This window comes from Electrophorus electricus, chromosome 11 (assembly GCF_041902795.1).
Source record: "Electrophorus electricus isolate QZ-2024a chromosome 11, ASM4190279v1, whole genome shotgun sequence".
In the NCBI taxonomy this organism is placed as follows: Eukaryota; Metazoa; Chordata; class Actinopteri; order Gymnotiformes; family Gymnotidae; genus Electrophorus; species Electrophorus electricus.
Window position 1 is genome coordinate 13,385,123 of NC_137507.1, and position 18,268 is coordinate 13,403,390.

The 18,268-nt window shown below is 39.0% G+C and overlaps 4 protein-coding genes across 9 annotated transcripts; 1 reads left to right on the plus strand and 3 right to left on the minus strand.

Moving 5' to 3' along the window:
* Window positions 1–1,549: 1,549 nt before the first annotated feature.
* Window positions 1,550–3,643, minus strand: cdkn1ba (cyclin dependent kinase inhibitor 1Ba). The gene is made up of 3 exons (XM_027002179.3): window positions 2,924–3,643; window positions 2,359–2,490; window positions 1,550–1,789 (listed from the first exon to the last, which is right to left on the minus strand). Exons 1-2 carry the CDS (start codon window positions 3,393–3,395, stop codon window positions 2,378–2,380), a joined length of 585 nt encoding a protein of 194 aa, XP_026857980.2. The 5' UTR covers window positions 3,396–3,643; the 3' UTR covers window positions 1,550–1,789; window positions 2,359–2,377.
* A 204-nt stretch (window positions 3,644–3,847) lies between these two features.
* On the minus strand, window positions 3,848–8,240 carry cdpf1 (cysteine rich DPF motif domain containing 1). 4 transcript variants are annotated; one of them, XM_027002180.3, is made up of 6 exons: window positions 8,151–8,240; window positions 7,391–7,559; window positions 6,883–6,994; window positions 6,403–6,518; window positions 5,450–5,514; window positions 3,848–4,058 (listed from the first exon to the last, which is right to left on the minus strand). In XM_027002180.3, the coding sequence occupies exons 2-6, from the start codon at window positions 7,498–7,500 to the stop codon at window positions 4,021–4,023; spliced, it is 441 nt and encodes a 146-aa protein (XP_026857981.2). In that variant the 5' UTR covers window positions 7,501–7,559; window positions 8,151–8,240; the 3' UTR covers window positions 3,848–4,020. The 4 variants fall into 4 exon arrangements, with proteins under 4 accessions (XP_026857981.2, XP_026857984.2, XP_026857983.1 ...); XM_027002183.3 differs by lacking the exon at window positions 7,391–7,559 and having other exon boundaries at window positions 8,151–8,223; XM_027002182.3 differs by lacking the exon at window positions 3,848–4,058 and having other exon boundaries at window positions 4,098–5,514; window positions 6,403–6,576.
* Window positions 7,614–10,856, plus strand: cbll1 (Cbl proto-oncogene-like 1, E3 ubiquitin protein ligase). 3 transcript variants are annotated; one of them, XM_035528148.2, is made up of 6 exons: window positions 7,614–7,782; window positions 8,832–8,921; window positions 9,061–9,167; window positions 9,286–9,369; window positions 9,459–9,532; window positions 9,674–10,856. In XM_035528148.2, the coding sequence occupies exons 1-6, from the start codon at window positions 7,770–7,772 to the stop codon at window positions 10,680–10,682; spliced, it is 1,377 nt and encodes a 458-aa protein (XP_035384041.1). In that variant the 5' UTR covers window positions 7,614–7,769; the 3' UTR covers window positions 10,683–10,856. The 3 variants fall into 3 exon arrangements, with proteins under 3 accessions (XP_035384041.1, XP_035384042.1, XP_035384043.1); XM_035528149.2 differs by having other exon boundaries at window positions 7,775–7,908; XM_035528150.2 differs by lacking the exon at window positions 7,614–7,782 and adding an exon at window positions 7,789–7,921.
* A 992-nt stretch (window positions 10,857–11,848) lies between these two features.
* On the minus strand, window positions 11,849–17,834 carry slc26a3.1 (solute carrier family 26 member 3). Its single transcript, XM_081723162.1, has 20 exons — window positions 17,695–17,834; window positions 17,550–17,552; window positions 17,108–17,247; window positions 16,672–16,782; window positions 16,386–16,546; window positions 16,106–16,270; window positions 15,378–15,524; window positions 15,193–15,275; window positions 14,796–14,943; window positions 14,511–14,624; window positions 14,212–14,289; window positions 13,867–13,962; window positions 13,548–13,654; window positions 13,388–13,457; window positions 13,207–13,299; window positions 12,986–13,081; window positions 12,458–12,688; window positions 12,253–12,307; window positions 12,030–12,172; window positions 11,849–11,881 (listed from the first exon to the last, which is right to left on the minus strand). Exons 1-20 carry the CDS (start codon window positions 17,832–17,834, stop codon window positions 11,849–11,851), a joined length of 2,214 nt encoding a protein of 737 aa, XP_081579288.1.
* Window positions 17,835–18,268: the final 434 nt, after the last annotated feature.

The following is an 18,268-nucleotide window of genomic DNA, read 5'->3' on the forward strand; positions in this document are numbered from 1 at the left end:
AAGGAGATATGTTGTGTTCTTAGTTTTAGGGAAATGCACCTGAGCTAAATCATACACTGAGATAAAAATAGTTGAAAAGGTCTCAAATTGTGTATCTGATTTTAGACGGTAGACACGCTATGCATGACAACATATACCTATGTATGTTTATTAATTATAAGTTAAAGCAATTCATTACGGGGCAAATCATGCAAACCCCTGCCCTTTGGTAGCACTGCCTCGAAATCGAGCATGTTTAGTCTTAATGTTTAAGGCGGTAGAATGTGACGTTGTTACCTGCGTCATATTTAAAAATGTCTAACTTTTAATGTAAGATTAAACAGACAAAACACTCCACGATGTTCGCATCACATTTTTGAATGTGTGCATGAAGAGGACGATTTGTAAGGTTCGTCTACTGATCATTAATTGGCCTTAACCCGGTGTACGATAATTTATTTATATATTTATATAAATAATATACCCCCACACACACACACACGACATGAACTAGAATGTTCATATAATGATTTTTTTAATCATCTCTTTAAACAAGCAATACAAAATCCACATCAAAATTTTAATAGGCTCAGTTTGCAACCTTGCAAATTCTATTCAAAATCTGAAAAATAAACTTATAAAAGGTTTATAAAAAAAAAAGCACAATGCCACTTTGGATACTCATACACAACAAAAAGCTTAACATAAATAAGTTAGTATAATTTCCTCAGTGTTTTTACAAAGCAATATACACAGGTACACTTCAAAGTTTTACACACATGCAGTGTAACGTCTTGTTTTTATGTTTTTTACATATTTTCAGGACATAGCACATCATGTTCAACATGAATGCCAGGTATGTGGTGACAAAAGACTGAATTTAATTGGATTACTGCAGTTCAAAAATACATGGCCCAGTGTTTACAAATATATATCTAAAAACTCTGCTACACAGCGATGCAAGAAAAATACACAAAGGTGACTAAGAGTATGATTAACTGTTCATTTCAGTTTCCCTTTTCAAATTATTTACTCAGTAGGCTGTCATTCATAAAAAATTTCCAAAATGTAATCTTGAAAAAAAGTAGTGGAATAACCCAGGGATATAATAATACTGTGAAACACTGTAAAAACCATAAAACCACACCCTTAAAAAGTAATATCCCTGCCTGAATGCATTTGTAACTTTGGCAGATTTTTAAATTTACATCACAGAATCAAGTACCAATGCACACTTCTGTGATAGTATTGCTAATACATAACTATAATCTTTATGCAGGCTATCTTTAGTTAATGTGTCTCCAGTTCTCTCACCCTTTTCTATATTATAAACTGTAGGAACATTATCCTACTATAGAGTACAGAATTAATCCATAATGAATTTAAGACTGGCAATATGGCGATACTAGGTCTGAGTTATCTAGAAGTGTGTTTAATAAGGGAGTATTATTGGGAGTTGTTTTTAAAACTGCACAGCAATTCTTCAAGTCATTCACACCATCATATGATTTTTTTCATCATAATGTTATATTATGTGCTACATATAAAATGAGAATATGTACATAGGTAGTAAGGACTGAGTTTAAAAAAAGGGAAAAAAAAAAACACCAATTGCACACTGCTACATTGTCTGCTTTTGAGGCAAATGTATTCTACTGAGTGCCAGAACATTAGTGTAAAAATTCAGTGCTTCTATTGCCTTGCACATCCTTAGGAAAGGCCATAAGTTTTTTTTTTTTTCTTTCATTGCTGTCCCTGTTTACTTCATAAAGCTCTTGAAGTCTGATGGCGAAACACACATTCTTCATCTCTGCAGAACAACAGAAGAATAGCCATAGCCATAAATAATAAATACTAACATGGTGGATGTGTCCAAACAATACAATGAATTAATGTAATAATTGCCTTTTAAGCCTTCAGAGAATGTTCAATATGCAAGTTAGAACCATTAAAATAGGTTCAAAAGTTTATGAAACAGAAAAACCGTCTCAATACTCATAGGATCATGCAGCAAATGAAATCGAGTATTTCAAATGACTATCAATGATAAAGTTAATAAATAACAGTTATTACACTTGTATACGTAACTAAATATAATCTTGCACACCCACCCGCAACACCACCCATGCATACACCCACCTAGAATGTCGATGACGTGTTACTACAGTGTTGTGCATTTGTTTACGGGGCGAAAGTGCTTTTTGAACATTAGCGTTCTTACAATAAACCTTAATATGACAATTTTGACAAACCCGACACTCAGATTTCTCTCATCTTAACGTGTTTCGAGGTATGCGTTTCCATGTTAAAGTTGCAGCAGAGCTAATCTTTCAATGCTTTACGCTATTTGTAAATTGCCCTCAAAAGTAAGGCACTCACCTTTGCTTACAATTCCTTTTTACGTCTTGGGGTCTGATTTTCTGGGGGTCTGCTCTACCGAACGTGACATGTCTGGACAGTGGTTTGCTTCCTCTGTGTCGTTGTTTGATCTTTTACTTTGACATGGAGAATCTGATTTGGAAGGGAATATTCAGTTAGATGGTTGTCTGTGCGCCAGTATTAATTACAGTATAGCACGCAACATTGTTAACTTCATGCACTCGTAATTCCTAGTCTCATTGTGCCTACTATAATCTAACTGTATCAAATATCTACATGAAACTTTATAAGGAATCCTATCAAACTACTCTAGTGCAACTGTAGCAATATAAACCGAAACCGGACGAATCGCGAATCAGACTAAAGAGCACAAACTGAATTTTCGCTCGAGGGTATTGCTGAAATGACTGCGCTGGGCCTACAAATGGCTGCAAGAGCATCAAAATACGTCAATCAGATGTCGAAGAGTTATCAATGCCGAATGAACTAGCGAATTTGGGGTAGTGTTGTCCAATATGCCTGTCGGTCATGAAAATCACACGCCACACACCCAGCCTCCATTTACCCCGGTCCTCTGACGAAGGTCTTTTTCTCGCGGCGGCGCGTGTTTCTCGGTAGTCTGACCGACTCTCTGCCGCCGTGTTTTCAGAGTGCCCTCCTCCGCTCTCTTGGGAGGGAGTTCTCAGCAAACAACTGCGATTGCCGTTATGATCCACAGTCCCTGCGGTGGGGGCCCGTTTTACGTTATGTGGTGGTCTTGTGTAAAAATCTGGCAGGTCTTTGCCGTCTACCTCTTCCCATTCGTATTTGCCCGGTGAAAGCGGTTCGTTCTTCGAAAAGTCAAAATTCCACTTCTCCGTGTCTGCCTTTTCCATCTCCTGCAACTGCTCTAAATAATCCCTTCTAAATTCTTCTGGATCCACAGATCCAAAAAGGTTTCTGCACACCGGTGGCTTGGTGTGATCCGCAAGCCTCGCATCCACCCTTTCCAACGGTGGACTTCCATTAGAGAGACGCACATTTGACATTTTCCACATGAAAAGTTGTCCAAGACAGTAGTTTCTGATGAGGCAAACGCGACTACAAACACGTACTCCAGGAAAAGCCGATCAAATCACAAATGACCATAGGCGAAGACATACCAAAAACAAGCATCAGTTGGGAAAAAGCAGCCAGTAAAGCAGTGCACGTCAAGTGTGCAGCTCTGGAAGTCACTCCTATCTACTCCTTCTCGTAGTAATTCCTAAAGAAAAAAAAGACAAGTCATTCGAGCGCCCAATATGGCGATTGCAAGCAAAGCAACTGGGAGAGAGACTGACAGCGAAGGCTATTTAAACAGAGGAATAGTTTCATTGGCTGAGCAACACGGACCGCCTATTTCTTAAAGGGAACCAGGACTCTCTGCGACTCCCTGAACATTCACCATGGCGTATTGCCCTCCCCCAGCACACTTTGCCGCTCAATTTCTTCACGATCATGAAGTTTGACTTATAGCGTTGCGAGGTGGCTTAATATTGAGATTCTCTCGCAGCGACCTCTGCGCAACGCTGCGCTTTCTGGTGGTAACGTTTACTTTTTTTTGCCAGCGCTGAGGTGATAGTTGGCCAGGAGCTTATCTTTCGTAGGCTTTGGCACAATCACGAAGTCGTTCAGATCCGTGAATCATGCCAGTTGTCCTTCTTCGGCGATCTTTTTTTTCCCTGCATAGGACCAGAATGCACGAATTGGAAAAGTCAGCGTTGAACCAACAAAGTTTGTTTTTTATTTAAAGTTATTTCTAGGAAAACGTGTAATGTTCCACCATAAGGTTTAACATGAATAATGAAATGTTAGACATTGTACCCTTTAATTCTCATTAAAATACTCTCCAAATATTCACCAAGCACCACACAAATGTTTTAAGGTCTGTCTGTCATTTGGAGTGTATAGACACAATGCAGTTCACACTTGCAGAGGTGTTTCAGTATAAAGTATAAAGACAGCACACTACATAACGCGGGCTTTCGGTATGCACTGTTCTGAGACCCTACAAGCACACCAGTGCAAACGAATCACTGTAAATGTGCCACAAAGGGGGGCCCTGACAAATTATCAAGTACTCAGTAGTATAACAGCGCACTCTGAGATGTTATGACAAGCTAGGCAGGCTTCACAGCGTCACTGTTCGAGTTCGTTAATAACACAGCCAGCGGGGGAAAACCATTTTAAAATCAAGAGTTACAGTATGAAAAGTAATGCACTGATTGCCACCACACTCCTTGTAAAGCAAGCAAAATATGTGGCTTTTGCTGATGAGGTCTTTTATTTGTTTAGTTTTGAGGTGGGTGAGAGGGGATTAGGAGGGAAGGGATGGGCTCTATAGCCCTAAGAGTAGTTGTTAGCTATGAAACATTAGCAGTTGGTCATTTTTATAGCCATCAAAAGGTGACGCTAGCCATGAAAACACATTCAAATGTTCATGGGCTGAAGTATATTAACGCATCTTTGTCAAGCTTTTCATCATCTTATGATTACTTTTTTTCATTTTCTTTCTGTACACAGATAGCATGTCTCTTCCTCACTGTGCAAGACAAATGCTTTTATTGACATCTAGCGGTCAAAACTAAACCGGAATCAACTTATCAGTGTTGGCTGTTTTTTTATGGTTTCACACTGGATGGGATTTAGTCTAGTTGCTGTTTTTAGAAGTACAGGAAGTTCAGAAGTTTGTGAATTTGGATTTGGTTATTCAGTAAATATTACAGTTTTTAGATTATTTGGTTTTTGTGTCTGTAGAACAGCAATGAGTCCTCAAAAGTATTTAATCCTTTTTAACTAAGTTGTAGAAAAGTTTTCTGGAAGGTCAAACCAGTTGCTGTCTTCACCTAAAGGAACTATGTTTTTTCTTCCTCCCACAAAATATTTGAATTACATGGATAAATACTACATTTGATGTCAAAACAGGCGGTTTTAATTTATGAGTAATAAACCTGTTTGTTCTAGGTCTTTAATCTCGTCCTAGAAACGTTTCCGCTATACTTTGCTCAACCCATAGCTGAGTCTTTTCTGATTTCTTGCTTCTATCAGTGCAATGCCGTTTAAAGTGAGTGACCTGTATCATGAAGCAGAACAGAACTGAGGTTTGGACCGACTCCAAAGAATGGGGCACTCCCCAGTCTGAAATCAAACAGAACAATAAACATTAATTATTTTACATGCAGTTGTACAGCTTTAATATTTTTTGCATTTTAGGTGGCGTTTGATATCTATGTGTCATGAAATAGGAGAACAAGATTTGGGTTAGGGAGGGCCTTTAAAGAATGGGACACTCCCCAGTCTGGCATTAAACAGAATGACACACTAATCAAACTAGTTTATCAACGTTTATATTTTGCATTTTAAAAACTCTTTGACATCAGCCGCTAAGTAATGGTAAGATGTCACAGTTTACAGGATGTCAGGTGTAGCTTTTCTCAATCTGATTTCAGTTTTAAAACCAGGATTTGTACTTTTATCTTTCTGATATTACCAACAGAGTTCACCAAACGCTTTCAAATATTCTACCAATCGAGGCATCACCATATCAGAGTGTGAACTGCAGGACAACAATGGATTTTTCCCCAACCTTACCTCACTGAAAAACCAAGCCTCAGATACATTCTTGGCAATCATAATTTATCCATTAAAGCAAATTTCCTCCCACTGAGGAGCAATTTTTTGTCAGTGGCTTTCTCTCAGGAATAGCAGCAACTCAACAAACATTCCCAAAAGCTGCGCCTGAACCATCAAGCCAACAACATTGTCAAAGCTATACTGCCAAGCTAACACAAACATGCCGTCGCAGACATTTGTCTTTACAAGCATTCTATCATGTAACTTTGTCTCCATCTCATGTTACTTATCCTGTTGTCTTGCATTCAGGAGACCACTAACATACACAGTCAAAAGCAAGATGGAGTCCATTTAAAAAGTGCCCTTCAAAAAAAAAAAAAAAAAAGTGAAAAAGTAATAAAGTCAGAAAAAAGGTTCTGTCCACAGCAGATGAGCGCGTTTCCTGGACATTACATTTTCTTAGCAGTTTTTTTCTTGGCAAGCTCCATTTGAATCTGCTCTGGAAACTGCTCCAGGTGTTCCCTCACACACGGCAAGCAGAACCGTTTGGTGTAGAAGATGCTGCACTCCTGAATTAAGGCAGACATAAGCGACATTGGGAAGGTATGGCTGTCTACAGCTGCCTCTCTTAAGACACAGAAAAAATAAGTAACATGATTATTGGCAGCCTTGAAAAAACTGGGGGGAAAAATAAATAAAAATTGTAAATAAGCTATATTTTATGCAACAATACTATCATTTTAATAATTATAATAATTAGAAATGTACTATAATAAAATGTTTCTATTTTTTCAAAAAATGTTACATGCATGTAAATGTGATATCAATACTCCTCCACTGAAATCTCCTGTTCTCTTTTATTTATTTATTTTGAATCTATATACCTATACATAAAACAGGAAACCATTTCAACGAGAGAAGTTCAGTGCATACCGTTCCAACACACACAGTCTTTTTACACAAACAACACTTGGAACCCAACACAAGGAACTTCTCTCTTTCTGGGTTGAAGGGATCACGCATACCATAGCATTCCTCCAAAAGCCTGAGGGACAGAACACAAGGTTTGTGTACAATTGTTAAATAGGGACACATTTATGTAGATAGTGACCTCAGCAGGTTCCTTCTGTATGATGTGGGTCTAGAACAACAAAACAGGCCCTGCCCTAACAGAAGGATAAGGGAAAAGTCACCTCCTTTAAAACAGAAAGGTTCAGCTGCATGGACTAATAGTTGTTTACCCCATTAATAGTTGTTTACCCTATTAGTAATTGCAATCCGTCACTGGCCCATGATGGGGCAAAAAGTGTCAATTCATGGGACAGAAGAAGCCATGTTAAAAAGAGGCCTACACTAATGAAATTTTAGTTTTTGTGATAGTTTAAGAGATTGAGACAGATATCTTGGATTGTTTTCTTATATCTAAAATAGGTGTACTTACACAATAGCTCTAGTGTTGGGGGGTTTTTGGCCATAAAACGTGTATGGGCTTGACAAATCACATTGCTCACAAGTAAATACTCCAATTACAGTTCCCTCGCTTGTGTCCATCTTTTGTCTTCAGTTTATTGGTGGCTGGTACTATTGAGCAGGTGGGGTACTGCCACCTGCTGTAATGGACAGACCAGAGTAAACAGACATATATGGTAATTAATGAGAAATCTCCTCGTATTTTTACTAATAAACTGAAAATACAACCATATGTTTTAATATTCCTGTTTTTGCATTTATTGCGTTTTCGTTAAAAGGAACCTGCACAAGGACTTTAATACTGAAAGGCACAAACCGGAAGCGTACAAAGCTTCTGGCTTCATACAATTATGGACGCGATTGGTAAGAAGGGAAACTGACAGTTTGCATATTTTTCTGCGGCCAATATGACGCTTTAAACATTCTAATTTGTCTAACTCGGAACTTAAGTGTGGCGCCGGGGTTATTCGGAAAAGCAGCCTGTTCTAGGTAACACAGCATGGTAACTGTTACCTTATTTACCCTGTTCAATTAGGCGTTTTGGCCTCGAGTTTAGCATGCAAACTGGCTAGCCAAAGGTAGCTCGCAGCGGTGGTGATTTGGCTAAAACTTTGTCTTGTAATGTCTTACAAAATCTAATCATATTTTTGATGGTCGCCAATATTTGGCATCGTCTAATACCTTCTTTATGCTACGTTTAGTCTAAAATCGTGTTTCCTTTAGGTACTTACCGTGCTGCATTTTGTGGGTGGATAGCTAACGTAGTTTCTAACATTACAGGCGCGCTCGCAGCGGGCCAACTTCCCCCTGCGATAACCGAGGGGCGTGGCTTTGCGCCAACTCAAGCCACGCCTTCTCACGTGAACGGCCCAAATATTGAATGCATTGCCATTGTGATAAATTTGCTTTCGAAGTGATCAATCAATCGTGAAGAGCTTACCTCCATATTTCCATTCTCTTTCTTTTTTTAGGTCACTTTCAAGTTTAACAGAAAAAAGTTAGCGTCACGGGTATTTCGTACCACTGCCAAATTCATGTTTTATCCTCTTTGTCTCTCCCGTTAAATTACAATAAGTTATAAAGGAATATTGTAAGGAGTGATGGTACTACTCATTATAGCATAGTATTGTTAATATGGTAATATTCTGGTTAGGTTGTTGAGATCAGGCTAGGCCATTTTAATTTTGCCATTTAAGGGTGGGTGTCTGCTGGTGTGGGCATGAGGTTTTTGTCTGGAGACCGAGTAGTTTACCTGTTGGAAAACTTGTTCTCTGTATATGCTGTCTCTAATACTGCTGTCTCTGTTCTATATTTAGTCTATCTAATAACGTAACTTATTTTTTTGTCAGTGTTGCATAAATGTCCTTTTAAAAATGCATTTTAACCCCCACGTAATTTCTTTGAATATACAGACAGTGACATGCAGGGAACAGAGGGGACATTAGGAGGTCTTGAGGTCAGAAGGAGGATTCCCATCAAACTTCTTCCCAAACAGGCTAGAAGTAAGCCTGAGGAACCTTCCTGCCAGTTACCTTCCAAAGCACATGCTAAATATGCTAAATATGCTGAAATGCTTTTTCTTATTTAGGACGTGGACAATGCGTGAACATAATAAAGGTTTTGTGATGGTTCTGTTGACAGAGAGTATTGCTTACAAGCAGGAGGAGAGGTTTGACTGTGGAGCAAAGGCAGGAGATGCATTTGCTAGCCAGCGACGATACCCTCAGCCATTTTACTGGGATCATAAGGTTTAGACTCCTCTATCCATTTCACTTTCCAATAATTCCATTTTGTACCCTCTTTAACAACTGAGTAAACCAAGATAAACAATTCCATGACTTGTGGAGCTCTGGTTTCTTTTTCCAGCTGAACCTGATTGGCGAGAGAGATGAGACGCCCATCCATTTTTGTGATAAGTGCGGTCTGCCCATTAAGACTTATGGCCGAATGGTAACCTTTTCATGTGGCTAAATAATTTTCCAAAGATATTCATTCTGACATACATTGCTATGACCCCTTAAACATACACTTTGTTTTAGATTCCTTGTAAACATGTCTTCTGCTATGAATGTGCAGTACTTCATGAAAGAAAAGTTGATAAAATGTGCCCAGGGTAAGTGTAGTTTTGAAATGATTTGTTTATTTATTTAGTTTTAAAGGATAGAGATAAACCCATACTACACATACTTACTACCGACTAGCTAAATAGTACCACTTTATCCTTTCTCTCACTGGGTCCTCTTTGTCTCCTCAGCTTGACACTGTACAGCTGCACAGACCCAGTTCAGAGGATTGAGCAGTGCCAGCGTGGCTCTCTCTTTATGTGCAGTGTCGTGCAGGGCTGCAAACGCACTTACCTGTCCCAGAGAGACCTGCAGGCACACATCAATCACCGGCACATGAGGGCAAGCAAACCTGCAGCTGGGCGTACTGAGCCTGTACTTCAAGCCTCTTCTGAGGTGTCTGACCGCTATCGCGTGCCCCCTGCTCACCTGCCCAAACCCCATGTGTTAATCCCTCCCCCTCTAGCACATGCAGGTCACGACCACTTCACTCAGCCACCCCTTGCCTCTCATGACGACCTTCGTCCACCGCAAGGTCAGCTGCCCGCTGCTGACATGGGACCGGCTCGTTCTCTCGGTCAAGACACCTTCCGCATTGTGACCACGCGAAAGCACAGCAACCTCATCACTGTCCCTATTCAGGACGATTCGGCAAGCACCGCCCCTCGCGAGCAGCTTCCGCCTCCTGCAAATGCTCCGCCACCACACCACCACCCAGGAGACTACCCAGGGCACCCGGTCATTTCCCAGTCTCACCACATGATGGCACTACCTCAGCAGCGCTATGGGCCTCCACCCCCCATCACTCATCCGATGCAGCACCCAGCGCAGGCCTCCAGCACGCACATGGTCTTCAACCAAGCCCCCCCTCCACCTTTATCCTCAGTTCCACCTCCCATCAACCCTCCACCTGGGCACCTTATGCCTCAGCTCCCACCTTACATGAACCACCCTCCACCAGGTCCCCCTCCTCAACATGGGGGTCCTCCAGTTAATGCCCCTCCACCCCACCACTACAACCCTCAGTACTCAGAGGACAAGGGCACTCTGAGCCCCCCTTTTAACCAGCCCGGAGGGCTCAGTCCAGGTTTATGGTCTGCCCCCAGAGGACCCCCTCCCCCAAGAATGCAGGGTCCTCCAGGACAGATGCCTGGGCCTCATCACCCAGACCAGGGCCGCTACAGACCATATTACCAATAGAAAAAAATTGTTTTTTGTATGCAATTCTGTAAAAAGCTTTTATATGGCTACACAGTTGAAGCTTAGTGTAAACTGGGACAGGATATGTTAAAAGAAATTAAGTAATTAATGTTGAACGTTAGAATATATGTTTAATTATGGCTATTATTTTGGAATTAAAGAAAGTTTTACATACTGGTGAATGTGTGCTTTCATTAATGTAATAATATCCAGCTTTTTATTATATGTAAGCACAAAACATTGTTAGCTCTTTATTAGTTTCTAAGCACAGGTCACTTTTCCTTCCTGCTCTGCTTCACTGTACTATATATTTCACACTCCCAGTTCTACAAAATCTATATGCAAACCTGTCACCACAGAAATATACCCCTTCAAATATAAACCTGTTTTTTTATATCTTATTAGAGTACAGATCAAAGTGGAAAGCCAATTGTTCAGATCACAAATAACATGATGCACTATTAGTGTTAAATATTTTATTATAAAAGTGTTTCAAATAACACTGAGCTTAAAGAGCAGAAGGGAAAACAGCAAATATGGCTGGGTTTACTTTGTAGTGGAAATGTGTACATACAAACATGAGAATTGAAAGTAACTTGGCTAAGTGTGTAAAGAAACAAATTTTGTGAAGCTTGTTCTATATCATAAGAGAGCATATAAATATGTTGCTAATAGGCATCCTTTACACAGGCGTAATTGGAGAAAGTGTATGCAAAACCAATTGCATTTCAATAATAGTTTAATGTCCCCACACCAGGCTCTAATCCAACAGTTTTCTTTCACTGTGATGAACTAGCTTTGCTGTCTCATGGTGTAAAATACTGTGAAATTCCCACTTTTGTGAGGTAGGATGTAAGCAGAGTCCTTTCAGCTTCAAGTATATGAATTTGGCAATGTGATTGGAGACAGTCATCCCTCAAATTTATAGATTGGCTGTAGAAATCTGAGGACAAAGTAAGATCCTATTATTTTAGTGTATACATTTTCATTGTGTATTCTGTGAATTTTAAACAGCAATAACATTTAATGCAAAACATTTTTATTTACTAGTTTTTCAGGTCTGCGTAGAATTAGTTGATTGGTCTGGTTGTGACACATTTTGAAGTTTGTTTCCTGTAATTAGATAAACACACATGGCATCCATAGGTCAGTGATGACTATGTTTCTCAATGTGAGCAGTTCTTAGAATTGTAGTTGTACTAAAGACACCAGATCCTTTAACACATGATTCATGTATTCTCTATCAAGCATCTGTGAAGCTATTTCAGCAAATTGCTTGTTCACAAAGTGAGGAAAGGCAATGTGCCGTGCCGCTGTGTCTTCGCTCAGTGTTGGAGAATGCTCTACCTTTGCCCACTGGCTGTCCTGTGAGCAGTCTGGGTGTTTCGTTAGAATGTGCAGCATGACATCATGCAGAGTGGGAAAGAACATGGACGTCTTGATCTCATCATCAAAGAACATGCAGTCATGCATTTTCTCGCGGATGTACACTACAAAGATAGTGTCCAAGCAATTAACAACTGATAAGGAGTCATTGACAAGGTACAATAAATCTTAAAAGGATTATTACCATCGCAAGAAACAATGTAGACTTCAACGTCCACACGAATGAATTCTTTTAAGGTCTGGGTAGAGAATTAAAAGTTTACATTTTAAGAGATGTTTCTGATTCCACATTTACTGCAGGAAATATGAATTATTTTAGGAAATATGAAATGTATATCTTAGGCTCCCAAAGCCCAAATTGAAGAATACCATTTAGACAGATGTTTTACCATTTTAAGGACCTTGAGTGCTGAGATATCAATGAACGAAACAGCAGAGAAATCCAGGACCAAACTGTGGATGTCCACTGGAGGTACTGATATGTTGGCAGGAAGCTCAGCTTTCCAGTTCACTTGAACAGGAAGGTCTGAGAAGTCTGTTGGTTGGTCCAAATCATCTGTGTTGTTCTCATCATCTAACTTGTCAGAAGCTGGAACAAGCGCAGTGGGCTTGATGCCACTCTGGTTGAGAAAGAACATATGGCAGAGTGTTAGTACACACACACACACACACACACACAAACAAACAAAAAACAAGGAGCAAATACTTTTCTGATTCATTTTTATTTCTGCTAAACTATTCTTTTAGGTTGCCGTGTTGGACCAAAATAAATAATAAAATAATAAAGTGAATGGATAATAATAATAATAATAATAATAATAATAATAATAATAATAAAACTAAATGGATGCTCAACAAACTGGCAAAACAAGTAACCTTGATTTGTGATATGATTACAGTCAACAGCAAAAACTTACAGATGACATCTGCAGCTCTCCATTCTTTATCATTTTCTTTATCTTCCTCAGGGCCTTGTTCCTCTTCCTCAAGACTCTGAGTGGACTGAATCCTACCTGAGAGAGGTAAGATGCTTTGTCAATATTATGAATATATATTACTGTAATCTCCAACACACGCCACTGAAAAGAAGAGACTACTAGTTAGCTTGTGCAGAAGATACAATATAAGTGCAGCTCACAGCTTGTATGAGTTTATCCCTGAAGAATTCGATGTTTGCAAAGAAGATCGGTGAGGGAATTCTAAATATCTTCACTTTGTCAGGTTCATGAATCTGGAAGTTAAAAGAAAAAAAAATGACCTGTGTCTTTCTCTACAGGTGGGAGCAGTGTAGTTTCAGATAAACATTAGCAGATACTCACACAGAGGTAGTCCTTTCTGTCACGGTAGATGTCAGTGCCTATGATGTTGGCCAAGATACAGCAACGTGGACTGTTGTGGGAGAAAAATTATTGTTGGAACTCCGAAACCAGTTTAATTTGGCCTTCATGTTGTTTGAAGATTATATCTGCCCACACTCACAACTGAGCCCTGAAGACCACTGTAATCAGTTCTACGCCAACTCCCACAGCCAGTCCCAAATCCAGCCCCAGGATAATGGCAGCCACACAGGTTAGTACCCAAATGACCTAGACAGAGTGTTGGAGAGATGGACACTCTGTACTTGACATGAAAGAAGCCTTTCACTAATTTTCTTAAACTAAAGTAAGCCAAAATCTGAAGAAAGTTGTTATTTGTATTTATGGACTAATGAATTAATAAAGCAGTATTTGTTGGATCAGGTTCAAACACAAAACAACTAAAGTGTTCAAACATAAAAAGAAACAAAGAGATCACTTACCAAATCCGTTTTATCCCGTGTCCAAAGGTAACAAATCTCTCTGAACTGCATCAGCATGCCCTTCAAATTCACAATCACCAGAGCTCCTAAAACAGACTGGAGAAAATAAAGGGGACTTGTTTGAGATAAAAAACAAATGTGTTTGGTCAGTGAGGGGGGAAAAAAGAATTAAGTGTTTAATTGCTCCTACTTTCATTTAGTTATGTCATACTTTAAGTAGTTTAATGAAAAATTCTGTACATAAAGCTTTAGATGTCTTAATATATCATTTTGCCTTTTTCTTTACTCCCTATGCTGACCTTATTTCAGTATTGAATGAACCTTTAAGTCAACTCTTTTCTTTACCTTAGGCAGTGGCTCAAGCAGGAATCCAATTCCAACGATGGTAATCAATACAATCAAAGCAGAGATTAGACTTGCTATCTAAAAAAAAGTTAATACGTCATTTTTCATTTTATTGCTAAAACATTTACCATCTAAATAAGTCACAGGAACTCTTGATAAATGATAATCTAGTCATTTTATAATTTTTTTGACAATAAACCCTCATGACAAAAGCAATTACAGTACAGGTTAAGATGAAGTAAGCTCAAAGCCAGTAGCTTGTGTAGTAAACAAGTCAAATCAGGCCTCTTTGTGCTTACCTGTGTCTTTCCCCCTGTGCTCTCTTGTACAGCTGTCCTGGAGAGGGCTGTGCTGGCTGCAAATGATCTGAAAGCTCCTCCAAATATATTACTTGCTCCAAAGGCAATTAGCTCCTGTAGAAGGCAAATTCATTAACAATCACTGATTCAGTGTACAGAAATATCCTCACATTTGTACCAGAAGACATAACATTCATTCTCTATTCACTTTTACTCTTGACAGAGAGCTGTTAGTAGTCTTTGCACATCATTTGACATGTGAAAATGATTTTAACTGTAGTTGACCTGATTTCCATCAATAATGTAGTCATGTTTGACAGAGTAGACTTTAGCCACGGAGAACGCCACAGCAAAGCCCACTATGGCAATAGTGATAGCGTCCACTGCACCTTCTTTCATGACCTCCACATTTGGAGCTAACGGAGACTCGTACCTAAAGAATGGAACAGAATAAAATAGAACTCAGTTGTTGTTAGATGAACCCTAACAATTTCTTTACTGGATTTAATTCATGGAGTCAATCAGTTTAATACTGTAAAGTTATATTTTATACTTCATACCAGTTTATAAGACATGCGTAGGTTAAAATTGTCCAATCAAAGCTGAATTTCCATATTATTATACAGCATTATCAGTATTGTTGATTTTTTTCAACTGAACAGAGAATAAAGTATATTCTTACCCATTCACAATATTTCCAATCACATCCACCTTAAATATTTCCTCAAAATTAAATCCATAGGAGACTCCACAAGCAATGATGGTCTAATGAAGATTGTGTAACAAACAAGCGCATCTCAGAAATTTGAGTCAAAATGTTGGAAAACTGCAACCATATTGAAAAGTCATTTGTGTAATAATACCCACCATGATGACTTCGATGGGAATAGGCACTCGCAGCTTGAACCTCTCATTGATCTCTTTCACTGCAATCACTGCTACAATGATTATAATAGAGGTAACCACATCGGCCACGTTCGCCTTAGTGATCTGAAGAAAAATTTGCTCCAGAGTCTGAAAACAGAGATCATGACTATTTATTATGGGCTTGTACTGAAATAAATAACTAAAGGAACAAGATCTTATAGAACATTTAGAAAATTACAAGAATTAAACAAATGAAAGAAAATAAAGAAATCTGCATCAGGCATGCTTGAGTTTGAAAGGTATCATGAACAACTAGGACTGTTTTCTTAGCTAGTTCAAAGCATTGCAGGATTTTCCCATGAATTGGCTTCATCGCTAGTCCATGAAGAAAAAAAGGGCAGTGGGACCATCTTCAGCAGGGAGGCTGCCACTAGATCTGATGAGCAGAATACTAAGCACTCACTTCTTCCGTACATACCATCCTGTTTGGCAAATTACTGAGTGGTAGACAAAGAGGGTCTTCTGTTCTTCCTTACCAATATGAATGTGATTGACAGCATGCTTAACAGTGCCACTGCATCAGTAAGGATGCATAAGGAAGAACTAGTACACACTACATCAGCACATGTTGGTGGGCTCAGTGTGAAATGCATGTTGCTCTGTTGTATTCACAATGTTCATAAAAATATAGATGCAAGGTTTCACTGCTCAGTTCATTCTCAACTCACATAGAAAATATTGAGTGGTCCACTGAAGCTTGGTACTTTCAGTCCAAACACAAACTTGAGCTGGGACACCAAGATGTGTACTGCAGCAGCTGTGGTGAACCCAGATATCAGAGTATCTGACAGGTAAATGACTATGAAGCCCACCTGCAGCAATCCCATGGCCAGCTGGAGAAAATTCAGAAAGAAATATAAAGTAATGGCAGATGAAAGAGAATAAAGTATTGCAGAAATGTACAAACATGCATATATAGTGAGAGAGGTGTCATTTCATATAAAGTACCTGGAAAATACCCATGAGAAATGTAATAGATGAGGCCACAATAACTCTTTGTTGATTAATGGTCAGCCCTTCAAATTCAGTAATATTGGCAGGAGGTCCCACATCAGGTACAATCCTGGTTACAACAGCTCCAACCATTAGACTCAGAACGGGAAAGGGGCCTGAGGGTCCCAAAGAAAGATCAATGCAAAATTAAGCAAATGCTTCCATACATTTACTGTTGTCCTCGATAGTAGGTAAATCATTAAGTAGATGTTTGGTCAATAATGTGCAAGGAGTTGCTCACCTACGGAGAGGTGTCTGGATGTGCCCAAGAAGAAGTAAACTACTGCAGGGAAAAACGCAGAGTACAGTCCATATCCTGGTGGCAAGGAAGCCAGCAAAGCGAATGCAAGTCCTGTGGAAGTATTAGAAAAACCTCATAACCAGGATATTCAGGCTCTCCTGCAGTTCTTCCTCAGCATTATGCACAAAGTTGCATGAAAATAACCTTTTTATTAAAAACAGGAAGAACAGATTTCTCAAGCCTTTCAGAAAGTGCCTAACAAGACTAAACACTCTATGGTTTTCTACTTATTAGACCACCATGTTTTGTTAGTGATTTTTCTCACATATGTTCAGTTTCCCAATTCATAGCAATTACTTTTTTTTTTAAGCCTAGGTAATGTAAATATTTCAGTCAGCCAACGGGTAAGTCAATCAGAAAACAAATAAAATCCTACCTTGTAGCACAGCCACCAGTCCAGTGCTGACCCCAGATACTACATCACCCAGCAACCACTCTTTGAGTCTGTAGATTTTCATCCAGGCAATGATGGGCAGCAAAGACAGCAGGGCATTCTTTACCCGTTTACCATCACAACTATGACCGAAGACAAACATAAAAATTATTCTTAATTTATGCTTGATACATCCTTACATCCTACTGCTAATTATGTCTACTACCTCTACCATTCAGTTATATCATGACTATTTCAGTTCTACAGTAGTTTTTTTACATTCTGATTACACACTCCACAAAGGCCTACCAGCTTTTGGGATAGTACTCTCTAGAGAGTTAATTAACAACCTTAAGAGTTGTTTCCTTTGACACTCTATAATTCTGTGCTGGTGGTACTTGATTTTTGTGATATCTACCATTGTATTGTATTGTAAAACCATTACATACTTTCCCATAATCAAAGGAGACAATCTCACTGCAGTATTAGTTTATGGTTAACTGAGTTATATGAGTTTTTAAGATAAACGTCCAACTGTGCTTTTTCAATTCTCCATTTTAATTGGTCTAAATCAAAAACTTAGTTCTTACGTGAAATATTCCTTAACATGATCTCGTAGACTCTTGTGTTGTCTGTCGATCTTCTTATACTCTGCAGAAAAAGAATCCTCAGAGAAGATCGGTCTTGTTACCAAATATATTCTGCTCACTGGTTCATTTTTTGGTTCCATTTGTCTTTAGAAAATCTAGTCAGTCACAGGAGAACTTACAGTCTCTTGTGGTTGCCTTCTGAGGACTCTGTGCACTGAGAGCATCTCCTTATATTTTGCTGATTCCTTAATGATTTACTAGAATGTGCAAGGATGGCATCAAAAACGGAAATCCGAGTTATACTTCCTTGTATGGAAGAATCTACATCTAGGTGGTTACTATTTCTCCTCATCAAAGACAAACATTCATCATTCTTTTGTCTCATCCGTAATATTGATATCCTAAACGCTGAACTTCCTACCAGTTGATACACCTGGAAGATTCCTTGAAAATGTGTTGATTTCTTAACATTGGAGAGTTAACTTGGAGAGTTTATAGTACTGAGTTCAGAAAAGGCAGATAAGGACAAACTTGACTAACACCATTCTGATTTGAACAATGAATGTTTCATGGC

What these genes read in the sequence shown, in the direction of transcription:
- cdkn1ba (XM_027002179.3), bottom strand. Translation starts at nt 3,395, where the DNA reads ATGTGGAAAATGTCAAATGTGCGTCTCTCTAATGGAAGTCCACCGTTG. An exon ending in ACCTTCGTCAGAGGACCGGG is followed by an intron (nt 2,491 to 2,923) that starts GTAAATGGAGGC and finishes CTTCCAAATCAG; the next exon opens with ATTCTCCATGTCAAAGTAAA.
- slc26a3.1 (XM_081723162.1), bottom strand. Translation starts at nt 17,834, where the DNA reads ATGGAACCAAAAAATGAACCAGTGAGCAGAATATATTTGGTAACAAGA. An exon ending in ACATTATTGATGGAAATCAG is followed by an intron (nt 14,625 to 14,795) that starts GTCAACTACAGT and finishes TGCCTTCTACAG; the next exon opens with GAGCTAATTGCCTTTGGAGC. An exon ending in GAGAGCTGCAGATGTCATCT is followed by an intron (nt 12,689 to 12,985) that starts GTAAGTTTTTGC and finishes TTTCTCAACCAG; the next exon opens with AGTGGCATCAAGCCCACTGC.
- cbll1 (XM_035528148.2), top strand. An exon ending in TCTTCCCAAACAGGCTAGAA is followed by an intron (nt 8,922 to 9,060) that starts GTAAGCCTGAGG and finishes TTCTGTTGACAG; the next exon opens with AGAGTATTGCTTACAAGCAG. An exon ending in CATTTTACTGGGATCATAAG is followed by an intron (nt 9,168 to 9,285) that starts GTTTAGACTCCT and finishes TTCTTTTTCCAG; the next exon opens with CTGAACCTGATTGGCGAGAG.
- cdpf1 (XM_027002180.3), bottom strand. Translation starts at nt 7,500, where the DNA reads ATGGACACAAGCGAGGGAACTGTAATTGGAGTATTTACTTGTGAGCAA. An exon ending in CCCAACACTAGAGCTATTGT is followed by an intron (nt 6,995 to 7,390) that starts GTAAGTACACCT and finishes TCTGTCCCTCAG; the next exon opens with GCTTTTGGAGGAATGCTATG. An exon ending in TGTTCTGCTTCATGATACAG is followed by an intron (nt 4,059 to 5,449) that starts GTCACTCACTTT and finishes GGTCCTATGCAG; the next exon opens with GGAAAAAAAAGATCGCCGAA.